At 38.1% G+C, this 16,950-nt stretch overlaps 1 protein-coding gene across 2 annotated transcripts in view; it reads right to left on the bottom strand.

The window, feature by feature from the left end:
• Positions 1-3,732: 3,732 nt before the first annotated feature.
• NDFIP1 (Nedd4 family interacting protein 1) overlaps positions 3,733-16,950 on the bottom strand; it is a 44,125-nt gene continuing 30,907 nt past the window's right edge. The window contains exons 6-8 of one of the 2 annotated variants that reach the window (XM_002816023.6): positions 15,817-15,883; positions 11,796-11,901; positions 3,733-4,774 (exon numbers count right to left, since the gene is read on the bottom strand). In XM_002816023.6, coding sequence (XP_002816069.1) covers positions 11,798-11,901; positions 15,817-15,883 — 171 coding nt within the window. In that variant the 3' untranslated portion in view covers positions 3,733-4,774; positions 11,796-11,797. Of the gene's footprint in view, positions 4,775-7,878; positions 11,902-15,816; positions 15,884-16,950 lie in introns of those variants that run through there. The other variant, XM_063724296.1, reaches the window with a different exon arrangement.

Genomic DNA, 16,950 nt, shown 5'->3' with positions numbered 1-16,950 from the left:
CAGGTTTTAAGTAAAAACAGGTATAAAAATTAACACAAAAACTTTGAGTAATGTATTTATCCTATAAGCGGAAAATTCTGAGAATAATGGAGGACTGAGGGGATTAAAATGCCATGCAGTAGATGGACTATTTCAGCTTTCATAGTCAGGGAAACTGGCTTCAGGAGGACAGCTCTCAATTCATATACTTTACATAAGAGCAGTTCTTTCTATAGGCCATAAAGTTGTAGGTGATACAATAAACTGGGTTATAAAATAGCTTCTTTTTAGAATGGAGATGATACAAAATCAATTTCTACAACCATCATTTCCTCCTGAACACCTCTCACTTTCAACCTAAACTTACTCTCCCCTTTGGGAATTCCCAGTGTATTTCTTTGAGATGTCTTCCACGTTAACAGTAGAGCCTACAAAGAACCAATATGCAGAGGCTACTTGTCAAAGGGCACTTTCTGTAGGTAGTCTAAAAGAACACAATTATACACATACACAAACGTGTACAGGTATATGCAAAAGGGAAAAGGAGATGCAAGAGTACTGTACTACTGCTTTAACAAATGCTCTCACCCAATCCACCTTATCCATCTTATAGGCTAGAAACACTATTTAGGCTTTAAAATATGCAAAAAAAAAAAAACTTTTTTTAATATATAAACCATCTATGGAAGCATATTTTGCCTTCTGTTATGACCCTCATCATTCCTCAAATCATATTCTAAAAGCCTGAGAGGTGAAAATCTTCTAAACAGCTGAACCACCCACAGAACCTGAAAATTATTATACATTTTGCACATGATTAACCTATATTCACCACTGAGGTTTAACCAAGAACCAGATTCAGGTAGGTAATAGGGGTCACAATTACTTTTTCATAAAATATACCGTCCTACTGGCCAGGTGAGGTGGCTCACGCCTGTAACTCCAGCACTTCGGATTGCTTGAGCCCAGGAGTTCAAGACCAGTCTGGGCAACATGGCAAAACCCTGTCTCTACTAAAAATACAAAAATTAACTGGGTGTGGTGGCATGTGCCTGTAGTCCCAGCTACTTGGGGAGGCTGAGGTGGGAGGGCTTGAGCCTGGAAGGTGGAGGTTGCAGTGAGCCGAGATCACGACTTTGTACTTAAGTCTGGGCGACAGAGCGAGACCCTGTCTCAAAAAAAAAAAAAAAAATCTGCCCATCTATCTATACAAACACACATCCTCCTACTTTATATAAATGTACAATTCCATGTCTATTCTTAGCATGTTTTAAGTTAAAATTAGATTACTGATGTTTACAAGAAGCACGGCCAAATGATTTTTTTCATTTTATGTCAATGTTTACACGCCAACCCTCCAGAAGGTTGGGACAATGGGAAGAGGGCATTGGACTGGATGTAAAGCCTGAGGCCAGGTGTCTAGTTTTGTTAGGGTCTAGTTTTGTTGATTCTCACCCCAGAATCTTGCCCCTCAGGCAATCACTCAAATTGAAATATCACTTCTATTGGTCCTCATACTCTACTTCAGTAGTTATCTTACTTCTTCCTTTGAATGTAAACCATTTATAGCTAAGTAGAGTATATTTTAGTATAAGAACACAGTGAAGGCTGGGCGCGGTGGCTCACACCTGTAATCCCAGCACTTTGGGAGGCCGAGGCGGGCGGATCACGAGGTCAAGAGCTCGAGACCAGCCTGACCAACATAGTGAAACCCTGTCTCTACTAAAAATATAAAAATTAGCTGGGCGTAGTGGCACACGCCTGTAATCCCAGCTACTTGGGAGGCTGGGGCAGGAGAATCGCTTGGGAGGCGGAGGTTGCAGTGGGCGGAGGTCGCACCACTGCATTCCAGCCTGGGCGACAGGGCGAGACTCCATCTCAAAAAATAACAACAAAAAAAAACACATAGTGAAGACCAAACAAAATTTCATCTGTACTAATAATGACTCTCAGTGGGCCAGAGCTCAAGTCAGTATGTAATAAGAAAGCAAAGGGGAAAAAAAAATCATTTACTTCACTAAAAATTCTGTTGTTTCTTTAAAACTCTAAACAAAATTGACCCTATTAGTAAAGATATTCATTCTTATCATTTTTTAACAAGCAAATTTTAATAATGCCTTTTATTTCTATACAAAGCAATGTAACTTTCTGAAAAAAAAAAAGGCTATACAGAACCCTTTAAACATAAGAGTACAGAGTTTCAAATGGCAACAAGAAGTTAAGAAACATAGCGCACTGTGTCGTTATGGGTGAATCCTAGTCCTGTAGCCCAAGGTCCAAGCTAGTTTACTCCATAACCTTAAGTAAATAACCGCGGTTCCTATGAATACCTTTCCAAAACCATTTATTATAAAAACTCACCCTTTATCCATTATCAGTATTAACGTTATCAAAGTGAGAAAGAACATGGGAGAGAAAAATGAGAATTAACAATGCAGCATGAACACTTTCATCCTGAATACCAGTAAGGACTCTAGATGATATATGGTGCCAACTTTATGTGCCTCAAAAGATTTTAATTTTCAGAACATTTAAACGATTAAAGAGAAATCATCCTCTTGACTAGGTATTTTAAAGCGTATCAAACTGTAGGTTTACATTTGACAAAGTCTTATGGACCACCAAATACGTAGAAATAGGAATTCCAAATATTTCAGTTCATTGAATATACAAAACCAAATAAGGCACAAGGACCTGAAGAATAAACACAAAGCTAGTCTACAATGTTTGAGTTAATGTGATTTAGGACCCTTCTATTTTGTTCTGCAAGATAATTTACATAGTTCTCTCTGCTATATGTGTCCACATCTATTCAGATTGTTACAGATCCTTTCATTCTGGAACTTAGAACATTATAGGCCATACAAACTTCCAAACTCCATTGTTGGTATAATCTGATTCAAAATGTAAAAAAAAAACCCTTCAAAGAAACTTTCATAAAACTCCCTCCTCTATTATCAAATATAACTTCTGAACAAGAACACACTACACTATTATTCATAAGACTCCATAAACTGGTTAGAGGGATCATTGAAATGTCAATCCAGGAGGCTCCTAATTTTCCTGTTTGGCTTTCAAACAACCCACACTTCTGTGCATTATATACTGACATCCTAAACGACTTCCTATGCTGATTCTGGATATTCATACACAGCATATGAATGGACATTTGCAGCTATCAGACTGTGCTGGTGCTGATTTGTGTAGTAATTTAACCATCTTGGTGTATTTTTTCTTCATATTTCTTAAATAGAAAATGAAAAAAATCAAATGGCTGATATCATAAAAACCACTGGTCTCTAAATTTAAGATCGAGACAAGAATAGAAATCAGGAGAAATGAGGAATCTTTAATTTCAACTGACTGAATGCTCACAGGACTCAAACCAGTTGGTGCATTCAACTGAGAAAAAGAACAAATGAGAACATGCACAAAACACTGGAAATAAATTATCTAAAATTATGTCTAAAAATTGAAGCATAATTAGGAATTCCAGAATGATTTAAGATCTCTACAACTCCTCTCTACTTTTTTAGTCCATTATCTTTTACAGAACCAATGTTCATATACATTTTTAGGAATGTATTTAGTAGGATATAAGAGGACTTCTTGTGCTGAAAATGAAGAAAAAAATTTGACCCAATATTAGTTTTTTAATCGCATCTACTGAATGATTCCCTAAGATTAGAAAAAATTGCCTTAGCAATCAACAAATGCAAGCCAAGAAATTAAGCACTAATCTACAGTAAAAGGTGCTACACAAGAGATATTTATTAATGTTCTGTTGTATTTACAGTTTTAACATAGCAAACCAAGATGAATTACCACTTGGGCAGAAAGCACATCATTCTACATTATAACCCACTGGTTTCTGCTAACACATTGTAAAAGCAAGTAGTACAGTATGTTAGGGATCATCTCAAAAGTTCCAAGCTACTTCTTTCTTTGCTCCTAAGTACCTAATCCTCTCCTTACTCCCAGACTTTGGCCTAATCATGAGACAAAAGGAAAATAAGGGGGGTGGGGGTAGGGGTGAAGGACTCATAATTATAGAAAGAGTGTCAAGAATTACATTTTAGTAATTAAGCTTCATTTGTATCCTAGTCATTTCTATTTTACACAGTGACAACACCTTTAGAATCCCTTAGGTACAATAAGGTACCGCAAAATTGTGAATACAGGCTATAAAAAATTAATGCTTATTATTTACCAATTAAAGACTTATTTTCGACCACACCTTAAACGTATTTTTGCACTATAGTTTTGCTTCCAGGTGTTCACACAGAATTGAATAAATTTCTAGATTAACTTGAACAGCAAATATGGATTATGTGCAAAAACACAGTCATAACAAAAGTTTAACTTTTGAGAAAACCCCTTTAAAATGGCCAGCATTATACATATCTTACAATAAAATATTTAATTCCAAGTTCATTTTGAGATGGAGGATGAATAAAGCAAGACTGCCCCCTACTGACTACAGGGACATGGCTCATGCTACTTAAAATGACTACAAACAATATATAAGGCATTATTAATACATCACAGACTTGATTGCAAGAGCTTTTTCAAACATTAACCACTAATGATTCAATGATTACAGAATTCTGCATTAACTATTAAAATTTTACACCTAGGAACAAATAGAGAGAAATGATCTTTTCAACAGTACTTTATTTTTTTAAAGCAGGTGATTATTCCTCTGTGTTCTGCATCTTGATTCACTTCCTGCAGGTGTTCTCTTGCTTCTTGAGAGAGAATTCATAAATGCAGGAAGGCCTTTGCCAGAAAACATCTGCCAGAGAAGGATATTGAATATTGAAACTCTAGTTAGCTTGTTATTTTGGCTAAGAGAAGGATGTAGTCACAAAAGAAGGCAGGATGTTTGGAGACACAAGTGCATTTTAACATAGTTTTAAGATTACTGTATACTGACATCACGGTATTCAATAAACATTAAAATTTCAGTTCTTAAAGTTATCAAGGCCTCTAGAACTAGAAAAAACTGGAATGCTTTTTCTAAAAGCTCCTGAAATCAGGAGTCTCTCTTTCCAAACCTCTTAACAAAAGAATAGAATGGAAGCAGTGCTACTGCGCATCCCACACTTAATGCTGTCAGCAATGACTGAAACTTGGGACACAGAGCATAATCCAAGTGCACAAGTAATTTTCCTAATATACCTGAAGCTACTGTTTACCCTAACAATTCCACTAGATATTGCACAAGGAAGGTTTCCAGTAAGGATGCCAATAGTATCATGATATACCTCAATTGAGCATGGCAAAATTAGAAAACAAGGATAAACTCACAGGTACCACAAATACTTTTAAAAAACAAGTTTTCCTAAAAAGTGATTGTATTTGGGGCATATTTCTCTTAAAATAATATATGCAGTTTCAAACTAATTTTAAGAAAGGAATATATCTGACTGCAATAAATGCTCTCAAAATAATGCCTATGCATTTTACTAAATGCAGTTTTCATCTAATACTTTGAGGCATTTCTGTATTAGTATATTGTTTTGGTTCTCATGAAAATAACTTGGGAAAAACTACAAGTAATTCCCTATATTAACAATAAAAGAAGAACTATTAACAATAAAAGAAGAAACACTAAAGAGATACATTTACTGCTTAATAAACATTTATTGAGAAACTATTTTGTGGTACTCAGCAACAAGTGAGAGTTGGATGGGCTCACATATGGGCCCATAACTTACTTTTCTATCCTCCAAATTACTGTAAAAGCCACAAGAAACTCTTCTGTGTCTTTTCTTTCTTTTTTCTTTTTTTTGGAGACAAGAGTCTGTCAGTCAGGCTGGAGTACAGTGGCACGAGCTCGGCTCACTGCAACCTACACCTCCGGGGCTCAAGCCAACCTTCTGCCTCAGCCCCCCAAGTAACTGGGACTAACAGGTGTGCGCCACTATGCCCGGTGTCTTCTGTATCTTTTCTGATTAGATTACTGCGTAAGCATTTAAAAGGCTGCCGAAATGGAGAGAGACTACAAACACACTGGAGGAAATGAACATATTTTAATATTATCAACATTTTTCCAAACTATAAATTCACTTGTGTTGTGATTTGAAGTAAACCACTGAAACTGATACAAGGACATCTTTTCTTTAGACTGAGAGACATAAGAGATTGAAAGACCTCGGAAAGCACAGAAAACAGCGACACAAAAGTATGAGGAACTCTAAAAGCCAAGCAGAAGCAAAAAGAAAATTGGCAGATGAATATTAAATGAATGTTTTTGCAATGAGGCCAGACTCATTATAAACATAAATAATTTGTTTTATCAGTTTCTATATATTTTTTTGAGACGGAGTCCCACTCTATCACCCAGGCTGGAGTGCAGTGGCACAATTTCGGCTCACTGCAAGCTCCGCCTCCCGGGTTCATGCCAGTCTCCTGCCTCAGCCTCCCGAGTAGCTGGGACTACAGGTGCCTGCCACCACACCCGGCTAATTTTTTGTACTTTTAGTAGAGATGGGGTTTCACCGTGTTAGCCAGGATGGTCTCGATCTCCCGACCTCGTGATCTGCCCGCCTTGGCCTCCCAAAGTGCTGGGATTACAGGCGTGAGCCACCGCGCCCGGCCCAGTTTCTTTTAATAGATGAAAACTGATGAAACAGTGACTAGTAGGTCAAAACAGAGTTTGCAAGAATATACAATATGGTACAGACAATTACCTGGCCACTTCCTTAGTTTATGATGCTTTAGCATAGGTAAACAGCTTTAACAGATCCCTCAAAGTCAAAGCCTGCCACCCAACAAACATTAAAAATCCCTTTGCTTGTTCAGTAAGAAAAGTAAAAATTAAATTAAATTAAAATAAAATCTCTCAAGAGGATCTAGAGAGTTCACCAGTGGGTAATCTCAATCACCACACAATCTCCAAATGAAAGATTGCTAGAGGGCACTGCTGTCTGAGACTTGGAGGCTTGAGTGGCAGTTTTACAGAAATGCTGGCAGTACACAAACTGAAGGACAAACAGATCTTAGTGACTCTGGACCGCATTACTAAATTATAGATCAGATCACTTTGTAAAAAAAAAAAAAAAAAGGAATCGAATAGCCTACAGATCATTTTATTCCAAGAGGAAGACAACCAGTTCTTCTTGGAGACATGTAAATTTTGTTTAGCAAAAATTCTACTGGAAACACCATTTCCCTATTATCTTGCTATCTTATAACATAGTCCAATAAGTAAACCTTTACCTTGAGATGAATTTCCTTTAATAAAATAAAAGAAGTATTAAGGAACAGGAGAAAAATTGTAGAAAAGGAGAAATGAAAGTGTCTGTTATCACATGGATAAAAATTAAAATATTTGATGCCTAATAGGTACAGCTCACTAGGTCACTTTTTTAATTATGAAGGCCCTAGCTCATTAATGCTAGGGCTCAAAAACCTCCTTTTTTCCTTCTATTTCAGATGCAGTTAAAATAAATAATTTTAAAATATATTATGCTTCATATGTACAAGTGCTTTTGATACCACACAAATAGTGTTAGATATAATCAATCAACTGTGTTACCACCTTATTACTGTAGCTAACTCCTCATTCACCTGGCAGCATCAGAGGAGGTGGTAATCCATAAAAATGTATTTTCCAGTGAACTGGTAAATAAGAAAAAGTATAAACACTTTACATTTTTTAACATTTCAGGTACAGATGTTTATAACAGGTATCTGTTTCTTCTGCTTCCTCAGTCACATACTTTTTTTTTTTTTTTTTTTTTTTGAGACAGAGTCTCACTGTGTCGCCCAGGCTGGAGTGCAGGGGCGTGATCTTGGCTCACTGCAACCTCCACCTCCTGGGTTCAAGCGATTCTTCTGCCTCAGCCTCCCAAGTAGCTGGGATTACAAGCGCACACCACCACACCCAGATAATTTTTGTATTTTTAGTAGAGACGCGGTTTTGTCATGTTGCCAAGGCAGGTCTCAAACTTCTAACCTCAGGTGACCTGCTCACCTTGGCCTCCCAAAGTGCTGGGATTACAGGCGTGAGCCACTGCGCCCAGCCCAGTCACATACTTCTTGATGGCCACTGTGCACACCTTTAGCAGTTCCTTCTGGCATTTTGTTATGATGCAGGAAAACAGATAACAGCTTATTAGTACATTTTTCCCTCCCTTAAGCTTAAATGGACTCTGAAAAGGAACCTGAGAGCTGCCCCTATGATAGTAGTACATAAGCTTTAATGTTTAGCTTTTGCAATATCTACTTTGGCTGATTAGAAAGAGGTGTTTTGGGATCACTTCAAGATTGGTTTATTTGTACTATATTTCAGGTAGCCTGACTAGAAAAGTCACTATTCTTATACCCTTTTCTAGTAAAATGCCAAATCCTAGTACAATATGGAAAGTATATTATTTTTCTGTTATGGTGAAGTTATTTTAAAAATTCTGTATCTGTATCTTTCTGGCAAAGTTATTTTAAAAATTCCCTACCTGTGTCTTTCTTCAGCTACCTTTTAATTGGTGACATCTCCATCAAAGAAGTAGAAGTCCATAAAAGAAAATAAAGATTTTGGGAACACTGACCCCGTTTTCTAAAGTTTGTGTTCTCTGATTGGCCATTCCCAGCTTTCTACTTGCATAAACTCTGTATTCTGATCCTTTTGATGGCTTCAGGTTGACAACGTCAAGAGAGGCAATTTAGCAGAGTAGTCACTAGTTTTACCAGTGATTTTCCTCAGCAGGAGTTAGCCTAGGTTTTTTTAAACTACATTTTCCCTCTCCCCTATCCCTATCTCCCTAGAAGAATCACTGTACATGACAGTTAGAAATAAGATCAAAGTTATCCTTTAGTAATCTGACTGCCTGCTAGGCAAAAACTCAACAACCTTCTGACAAAATTCAGAGCTCATAATCTCTACAACATGATAATTAACAATGCTGCAACAAAGAAATAACTGGCCATGTGTGTAAAAACAGGAAAATGTAACCCAGAGTCAAGAGAAAAATCCATCAATACAAATAGACTTACCTATCTTGATGTTGGAATTAGCAGATAATTACTTTTTAAAAACTGTGATAAACATAATAAAGAATCGATAGGGAGGAAAAAATAAAGCTTTCATACTTCACATGACGGTTTTCTAGTATGTCTTCTAACAAAATTAAACTAAATGTCCTCTGAACTAGAGAAAGAAATGATTCTACATCTGGATCTGGACAGAGTTCTTACTCTTTCAGTGGACAAAGGGAACTCAGTCCCATAGGACATTATGGCTTTTCAGGTTCCCTCTGGGGATCCCTGGAAAATTAGTGAAGTCATTAGAATTCTAAATTCTGCTGTAAGTTCCTCAAACCCTTAATTTAGAGCTCTGAATTCTCTGGGTGTGTCAGGAATGATTTCAAATAAACCAGGGTATCACAGTTAAATAGAAAAGCAAATAAACTCTATTATGCCCTCCAATGGTGTGCATTCATTTACCTCCGAGTAAGTTTCTGACAACTCTTAATGTACACTCCTGAAGCACCAGCAGGCACATCACTTTAATCTCCCTTAGTACTTCCTACAACATTATTATTACTAAGGACTGCCTACTTCAAATCACAACCCCACATGCATAGTTTTAAATTTAGAATATCAAAAAACATTTCAGAAATTTTAGAAAATCCAAACAATAACAACAAAATTTTCAGTAAAGCACCAAACAACACAGGAAAACTGAGACGTTCAGGCTTTCTGTCAACTGGGCTGCTATTTCTTATGCTTAGAACCAAGATGAAGAAGGTATGCAATCCCCTAATAAAGATTCAAATTTCCTTCTAACTGAAGAACAAAGAGAATAGACAGAGGTGTGATCTCAGTCCATTTAGAAATTCAGAGCTAACATTAGACTACACCTACAGGATCGATGACTTTTTTTTAAAAGAGAAAGAAATCTGTCCCCTTAGTATATTTTGGGTGTCAATGTATTACAGGGAAAATATTAGGTGATTTCAGCACCCTTCATAAGGAGGACTTGTAGCAACCCAATAGTACTAGCTTTTGAATCCTTGATAGGTAAAAGTTAAACCTAAGGCTAACTATAAATTCCAATCTGATATATAGATGAAAGATGACAATGGTAACTAAATAAAACTGCAAAGAATATCTAATAAGTCTCTTATGTTCTAGACATAAACAGAGACACATCGTAGGCATTAAGGCCCAGGCCAGTGGTATGAATATCCATCTGCGTCCAGACTGTGTGACTGAATTCAAATTCATGACATGCTACACATTTTTAAACATGCAATCAAAGATTCCTGTTTTTTAATAATGAATACTAGTTTTTTAATAATGAAGAAACTAACTTTAAAAGCAGTTTGAGCCTTCTTTACCTACATACATTTAATTATCCAGGTAAAATGCTTAATATATTATCTGACACATGGAAAACTCCATGAATGTTAATTTTACTCTACTATGCTTGAAAAAATGTTTGTTATATTCGAGAGGGTCTCATTATATTATTCTGTTGCCTAAAAGCTTTCAATGCTGTTTTATCACCTGGAAAATCAACTATGGTAGATGCTTTATTTTCTTGAAGCATACCACCTGAGACCACCACAAGTCTTCAAAATTGAGAACCTCACAATTAGCGTATGATCGCCTATATAAACTGACACTCTGCGAGTACAGAACAAATTCATGTTCCACGTGGGCTTAGTCTTGCATTGACCCAACATGTCACTGGCTCTATCATTTTGATGGTTCTACTGCAAATGGGCTTGGTGCTCAAGGTATTTGAGAAACCTGTTTCAACCTGACTTTTTAGCTTTGACCCTCAATACTCCTTTATGCCCCAATCAAGCTGTTGTCCTCTGAACAAGCTCCATACTTCCCTATTTTTGCTCTTCACTCTGCCTCAGATGATTCTGAAATTCTTCCCCACACTCTCCACTATCATGTAAAGTTTATCTGAACTACACCACCTATCTTTTATAATGCTTTGCCTAAGACCTTCAACCGGACTGGCCTCTAGGTGGTGCTCAAGGTTCCACTCTATGATCAACACAGTCCCCAAAGTCCCAAGGAACAAACAGCCAAGTCCAAGAAAGCCTATTAGAACTTGTTACCAGAGAGAGCTCTCTCTGGTGTACTCTTTCTCAAGATTCTCTGCCTCTTCCTTTAGGCAGCCATTGATGTAAGATGGAGTGTGAACCTCTGGGGAAAATCATGTGTGAATCAAACAGCCTTGGCAGGGCTTAGTCCTCCTGTTCTAGGCAAGGGAAAAGGTCCTTTCTCCTCTTGAGTTTGACCGTCCTCACATTAGAGTGGTATCAGAATGTCAACCTGAAGAAAGCCATCAGGAAAGCCTCAACGACAATTTTAAGAAATGGAAGACTTGGTGGGCTTGTCAGCAGCCCAGACAAAAGGAGTTCTTAAAGTACTACACGGTCTCTCCAGGTTCTGGGATTTAGGGGCAGAGACGAGTGATTAGGCCTGAAGGGTTCCTTCTGAATGTCATCCTCTGGAACTGGTGCAACAGTAAGCAGTGGCTTCAGGATGCTGGATTCAGTCAAGCAGCCAAATATCCCAGCTTTCTGCTGACTGCTAAGACCCCTGCCTCTTTCACACTGTCAAAGCATGAAGTAATGATTTCTCCTATGGCAGTTTTTCTAATTTGACTTTATCAATAGCTTTTTGTAAAAATCCCTGTTACTAGGCAAGAAACTGCTAAAAGGCAGGGACTGTGCCTTCTTTACTTTCTCTATATCCCCCTACCACAGATACTTACTCTAAAACTGAACAGAAATCTACAATGTAGCACATGGTTACACTGGGACTAGAATAAATTTTTTCTTTAATACCTTTAATAAATAAAGAGAACTCTGGTCCTGGGGAGATTTGAGAAAGTTTCTGGCATCTTCCGAACTTTTGCATAATTGATAAATCCTCTGAGAAACAGGAGAAAGCCTAATTTAAAAAAGAAAAGTCATGAATGAATTTATAATTTCCATGTTAAGTCCCCTCCCCAGAAATCCCTCTCCTGATAGCAATACATTGTTATTTTTCTGCTAAAGGTAATCAAAACATGAGCAATTTCCTCCAGAATCTGCAAAGGATTTTCATACCAAATTATCCATCCTTCAATGAGAAGGTATAATGCAAGAGTCAATAGTGTCTTTTGCATATTCAGAATTGAATTGGTCTAAAAAGGAAATAAAAGATGGATCCAAACATTTACATAAGAAAGCCTCATTGAGAAACATCAAAATCTACCTATTGAGTTCCAAAAAAGCATTCCAAGATAATTAACTCCAAACAATGACAACAACAACAATAACAACAAAAAGAGGTTATAACTGTGTTTTTCTCAAGTAAAAAGAAAAAATGTAACCTTCCTTGTCATGGGCTGTTTTTTCTGTCGACAGTATATAATGTTGTCCACTAGATGTCAGGATCCCCTTATCTATTACAGCAATTCTCATCGTCTCAACTTGAAACTTTAGTTCTCTATTATTATTATTTTTAACAGACAGGGTCTTGCTCTGTTGCCCAGGCTGGAGTGCAGTGGTATGATCACTGCTCTGCAAGCTTGAACTCCTGGGCCCAGATGATCCTCCTGCCTCTGCCTCCCAAGTAGCTAGGATAGCAGGTTCATGCCCAGCTAATTTTTTAATTTTCTGTAGAGATAGGGGTCTCACTATGTTGCCCAGGCTGGCCTTGAACGACTAGGCTCAAGTGATTCTACTGTCTCAGCCTCCCAAAGAGTTGGGATTATAAGTGTGAACCACTGTACCCAGCCTATTTCTCTATTCTTACTAAGACTCTTTTTGTGTGACTACACCAGAATCTATACATTCACAAAAGTTTGTACCTCTTAAAACTGTCAGCAGAGGGGTGATATGCCCCTCCAGCGGAAACTCAGATACTCCTCCTGGCCTTCCTCTTTCAGAGATGGTCTCTGAGCCTTTAGCACATTTTTTTTTTTTTTTTAAATACTTTTACTGGGCTACTCAGTGGTAGAAAACGGTACTTGGACAGTTGAACTGATTTTTAGCAGTAACCAAGAGCTGTCAGCTCTGAGCCTGGGGAACATCATTCTATCTGGCACCCAAAACAACAAGTGACTATTGAGCAGGGGTTACCCCTTCAAATACTAAGTTGGGGTATGGTGGTGGGATCTTACTGAACTGGAAGGCACATGACCTGTATGGAGGAGATAGCAACAACTCAGCTCCAGCCAAAGGGTGCCATGTGGAATGCAGGCTAGCTTTGCTTGATATTCCAACTTTTAATAAAGGTAAAAACATTCAGGCGTTTTATGTGAAATAATTTTGATTTTTAAAATGTTGGCAACTAATTTAAAAAAACTTGAAAAATAACTGTGGAACAAATAAACTATAGGCTAACTATAGCTCAAGAGCAGCCAGCTTGGGAGCTCTGCATAGAGCTCTGCAAGAGAAAACACCATAAAACTGGTTCTCTTCAAAAGGGAAGTTCCCAAAATGACCCGAATATTGGGCACAAATGCTCATAAGTGTATCCAAACTCATATATATATATATATACTTTTTTTTTTTTTTTTTTTGTTGAGATGGAATCTTGCTCTGTCGCCCAGGCTGGAGTGCAGTGGCACGATCTCAGCTCACTGCAACCTCTGTCTCTCGGGTTCAAGCCATTCTCCTCCCGAGTAGCTGGGATCATAGACATGAGCAACCGCACCCAGCTAATTTTTGTATTTTTAGTAGAGAAGGGGTTTCACCATGGTGGCCATGCTGGTCTCAAACTCCTGACCTCAAGTGATCTGCCTGCCTCGGCCTCCCAAAGTGCTGGGATTACAGGCATGAGCCACCACGCCCAGCCAAACTCTTATTTTTTGCTTACAAGCAAATGGTACGTAGCAAGAATGATCAGTGATGAAGTATTATAAAACCACCTCCCATGAAACTTTAATAAAGGAAGGGAATCAATCCATTAAATTTCTTTAAATTATTTATGCCATAAGCAATCAATCTGAACATATGCTTAAGGGCTCTTCTTTGGTCCATTCAGGATTTGACTTGGGGAAACAGGGGTGGTCAGCCTTTCTCTTAAAGGTACAGTTTAGAAAATAAGCAAGCCAAGGAAGTATTTATTCTAAATTATTCTCCTGTTGGTCATTTTTATTACTGAAGTTCTCAATAATCAAGAGAGGAAAAAAAATTATATTTCTCTTTCCTTAGAATTCTAATGACCAATCATAGAGTACATGATGCTGTTGAGGAGGTGGTAGATGGTGCGATGAATGATTTATGTTTTCTAAGCGAAATGTAGGGTCAGCAATGCAAGGCTCTGTCAGTTTTGGCAAAACAGGTCCTGAACTGTTTTGTTTTGTTTTTAGAGACACTGTCTTGCTGTCACCCAAGCTGAAGTGCAGTGATGCCATCATAGTTCATTGCAGGCTCCAACTCCTGGGCTCAAGGGGTCCTCCTGGCTCAGTCTCCCAAGTAGCTAGGACTACAGGCACAAACCACCATGCTTGGTTGATTTAAAAAAAATTTTTTGTAGAGACGAGGTCTTGCTATGTTGCCCAGGCTGGTCTTAAAATCCTGGCCTCAAGGTGAAATCCTCCTGACTCAGCCTCCCAAAATGCTGGGATTACAGGCGTGAGCCACCATGGCTGGCCCAGGTCCTCAATTTATTAAACACCTGCCAGGCATGGGTGCCAGGATGTGCTAGCCAGAACCATTAGCAGCACTACCACCAAGGATTTTAATTAAGGAGGCAACAAGAAGCAAAACAGGACACAGGAGAAACTGATGCCACAGAAGCACAGTGAGGCAATCACACCATCTTTAACAGCCACAAGATGGCCCTGTTATTCTCTTGTAGAAATGACAGAAGTGATGGTGGTCTCTCTAACTGTATCATATATATTTTCTTTACATATAATCAAGAAGCCAACATTGAAATAATTTACTCCAATGTTCATCTCTTTGTTTTAATGTCTAAGAAAAAAGTATTTAAAAATCAATATTTAGAGTAAAAAATATAATCCAGGCCGGGCACGGTGGCTCAGGCCTGTAATCCCAGCCGAGCCGAGGAGGCCGAGGCAGGTGGATCACGAAGTCAGGAGATCGAGACCATCCTGGCCAACATGGTGAAACCCCGTCTCTACTAAAAACACAAAAAAATTAGCCAGGCGTGGTGGCAGGCGCCTGTAGTCCCAGCCACTCGGGAGGCTGAGGCAGGAGAATGGCATGAACCCGGGAGGCAGAGCTTGCAGTGAGCCGAGATCACGCCACTGCACTCCAGCCTGTGCGACAGAGCAAGACTCTGTATAAAAAAAAAAAAAAAAGAAAAAAAAGTCCTCTTGCCTATTGTAAAATAATTCTTATCTCACCAACAGTAAACTAAAGCATTCTGGAAATCCAATGGTGGTTCTTTCAAAAGTTATGTCTAGCGAGGTTATATATTTTCTGTTTTCTACTGACAGACCCACCAAAGATGGGCCACCTGCACTTATGAGTTAGTTCAACTGGCTGCAGTAAGCCTATAAGCAATTCTGGTTTGAGTCTGTGAATGCTGTGTGGCAACAGCTCACAAGGGGAAAAAAACTGACAGACTACAGAGTCATCAGTATACCCCATTTATCACATGGGGAAGAAGAACATATGTATAGGTTAGGAAAAATCTACAACCACAAAGAAACTTTTTATTAACGTGCATGTTACTCTGATGGTAACAAAAGACTATTCTTTAAGAAAGCAACATTTTTAAAATGTTTATTATTAATTGTTAATATATTACTATACAGTAATCAAGATGAACATTTACTACAAGTAATTTTACTTATAAAATTTAATGTAATGTTTTCTTGCCGTTTCTTACATTAAAAACACTTACCTAAAACAAGGAACACCCACCAGAGCCAGTACTGACCATCAAAATATCCAGGGAAATAGGTGGAAAACTAAAAAATAAGGCAAAACACTTTATAGCAGCTTAACAGACACAATTTCTCATTTAAACTTAAGGGTACACAAAATCACAAAATGCAAGACTTTTTTTTTTTTTTTTTTTGAGACAGAGTTTCGCTCTTGTTGCCCAGGCTGAAGTGCAATGGCGTGATCTCAGCTCACTGCAACCTCTGCCTCTCGGGTTCAAGCAATTCTCCTGCCTCAGCCTCCCGAGTAGCTGGGATTACAGGCATATACCACCACACCTGGCTAACTTTGTATTTTTAGTAGAGATGGGGTTTCTCCATGTTGGTCAAACTGGTCTCAAACTCCCTACCTCAGGTGATCCAACCACCTCGGCCTCCCAAAGTGCTGGGATTACAGGCGTGAGCTACCGTGCCCAGCAAGACTTATTTGTTCTACCAATGCCATCACTTAGCCTTTAGAATAATTTTAAAATATAAGTGAAAGTATTTTACATATTACTAGCTTGAAATGGTTACAATAAATGCAAATCTATTTCCTTTCAGGGAAAAGCAATTGTTAAATATGACAGCTTTTAGCTTTATTAACTCCTTATTTTGAAAGTATACAAAAATTTGTTTTTTAGAAAACATCTTTCCCCACATAATATCTGCTCTTCTAGAAATGTTTCAATAATGATCATTTTACTTTGCTTATTCAGTGCCAAAAGCAATTATTATTATTATTAATTTTAAGAGACAGGATCTCACTATGTTGTCCAGGCTGCATTTGAACTCCTGGGCTCAAGCAATCCTCTCACCCCAGCCTCCTGAGTAGCTGATATCATTGCCTTCTTTCTAATGAGGCCTGATTTTGTTCCTACTCCTCCAGCCTTGTCTTGACTTTGGAAGCTTTATCATGTATACCAGGGTAATCCCCTTCCCATGCTGGCAACTGGTTTAGGAATGGGCACAGGATGCCATTCTGACCAGTGGAAATTGAGGGCTTCTGAGAAGCTTTCCTTGCTTCTCAAAGAAAAAATAGCTCTTTCTAAAGGTGGTAGAAAAATTTTTTTTTAAATAGTTCAAAAACTTAAAGTATAATAATAATAAAATTT

This window comes from Pongo abelii, chromosome 4, assembly GCF_028885655.2.
Source record: "Pongo abelii isolate AG06213 chromosome 4, NHGRI_mPonAbe1-v2.0_pri, whole genome shotgun sequence".
In the NCBI taxonomy this organism is placed as follows: domain Eukaryota; kingdom Metazoa; phylum Chordata; class Mammalia; order Primates; family Hominidae; genus Pongo; species Pongo abelii.
The sequence above is the reverse complement of the archived record's forward strand: the minus strand, read 5'-3'. Positions and strand labels throughout refer to the sequence as shown.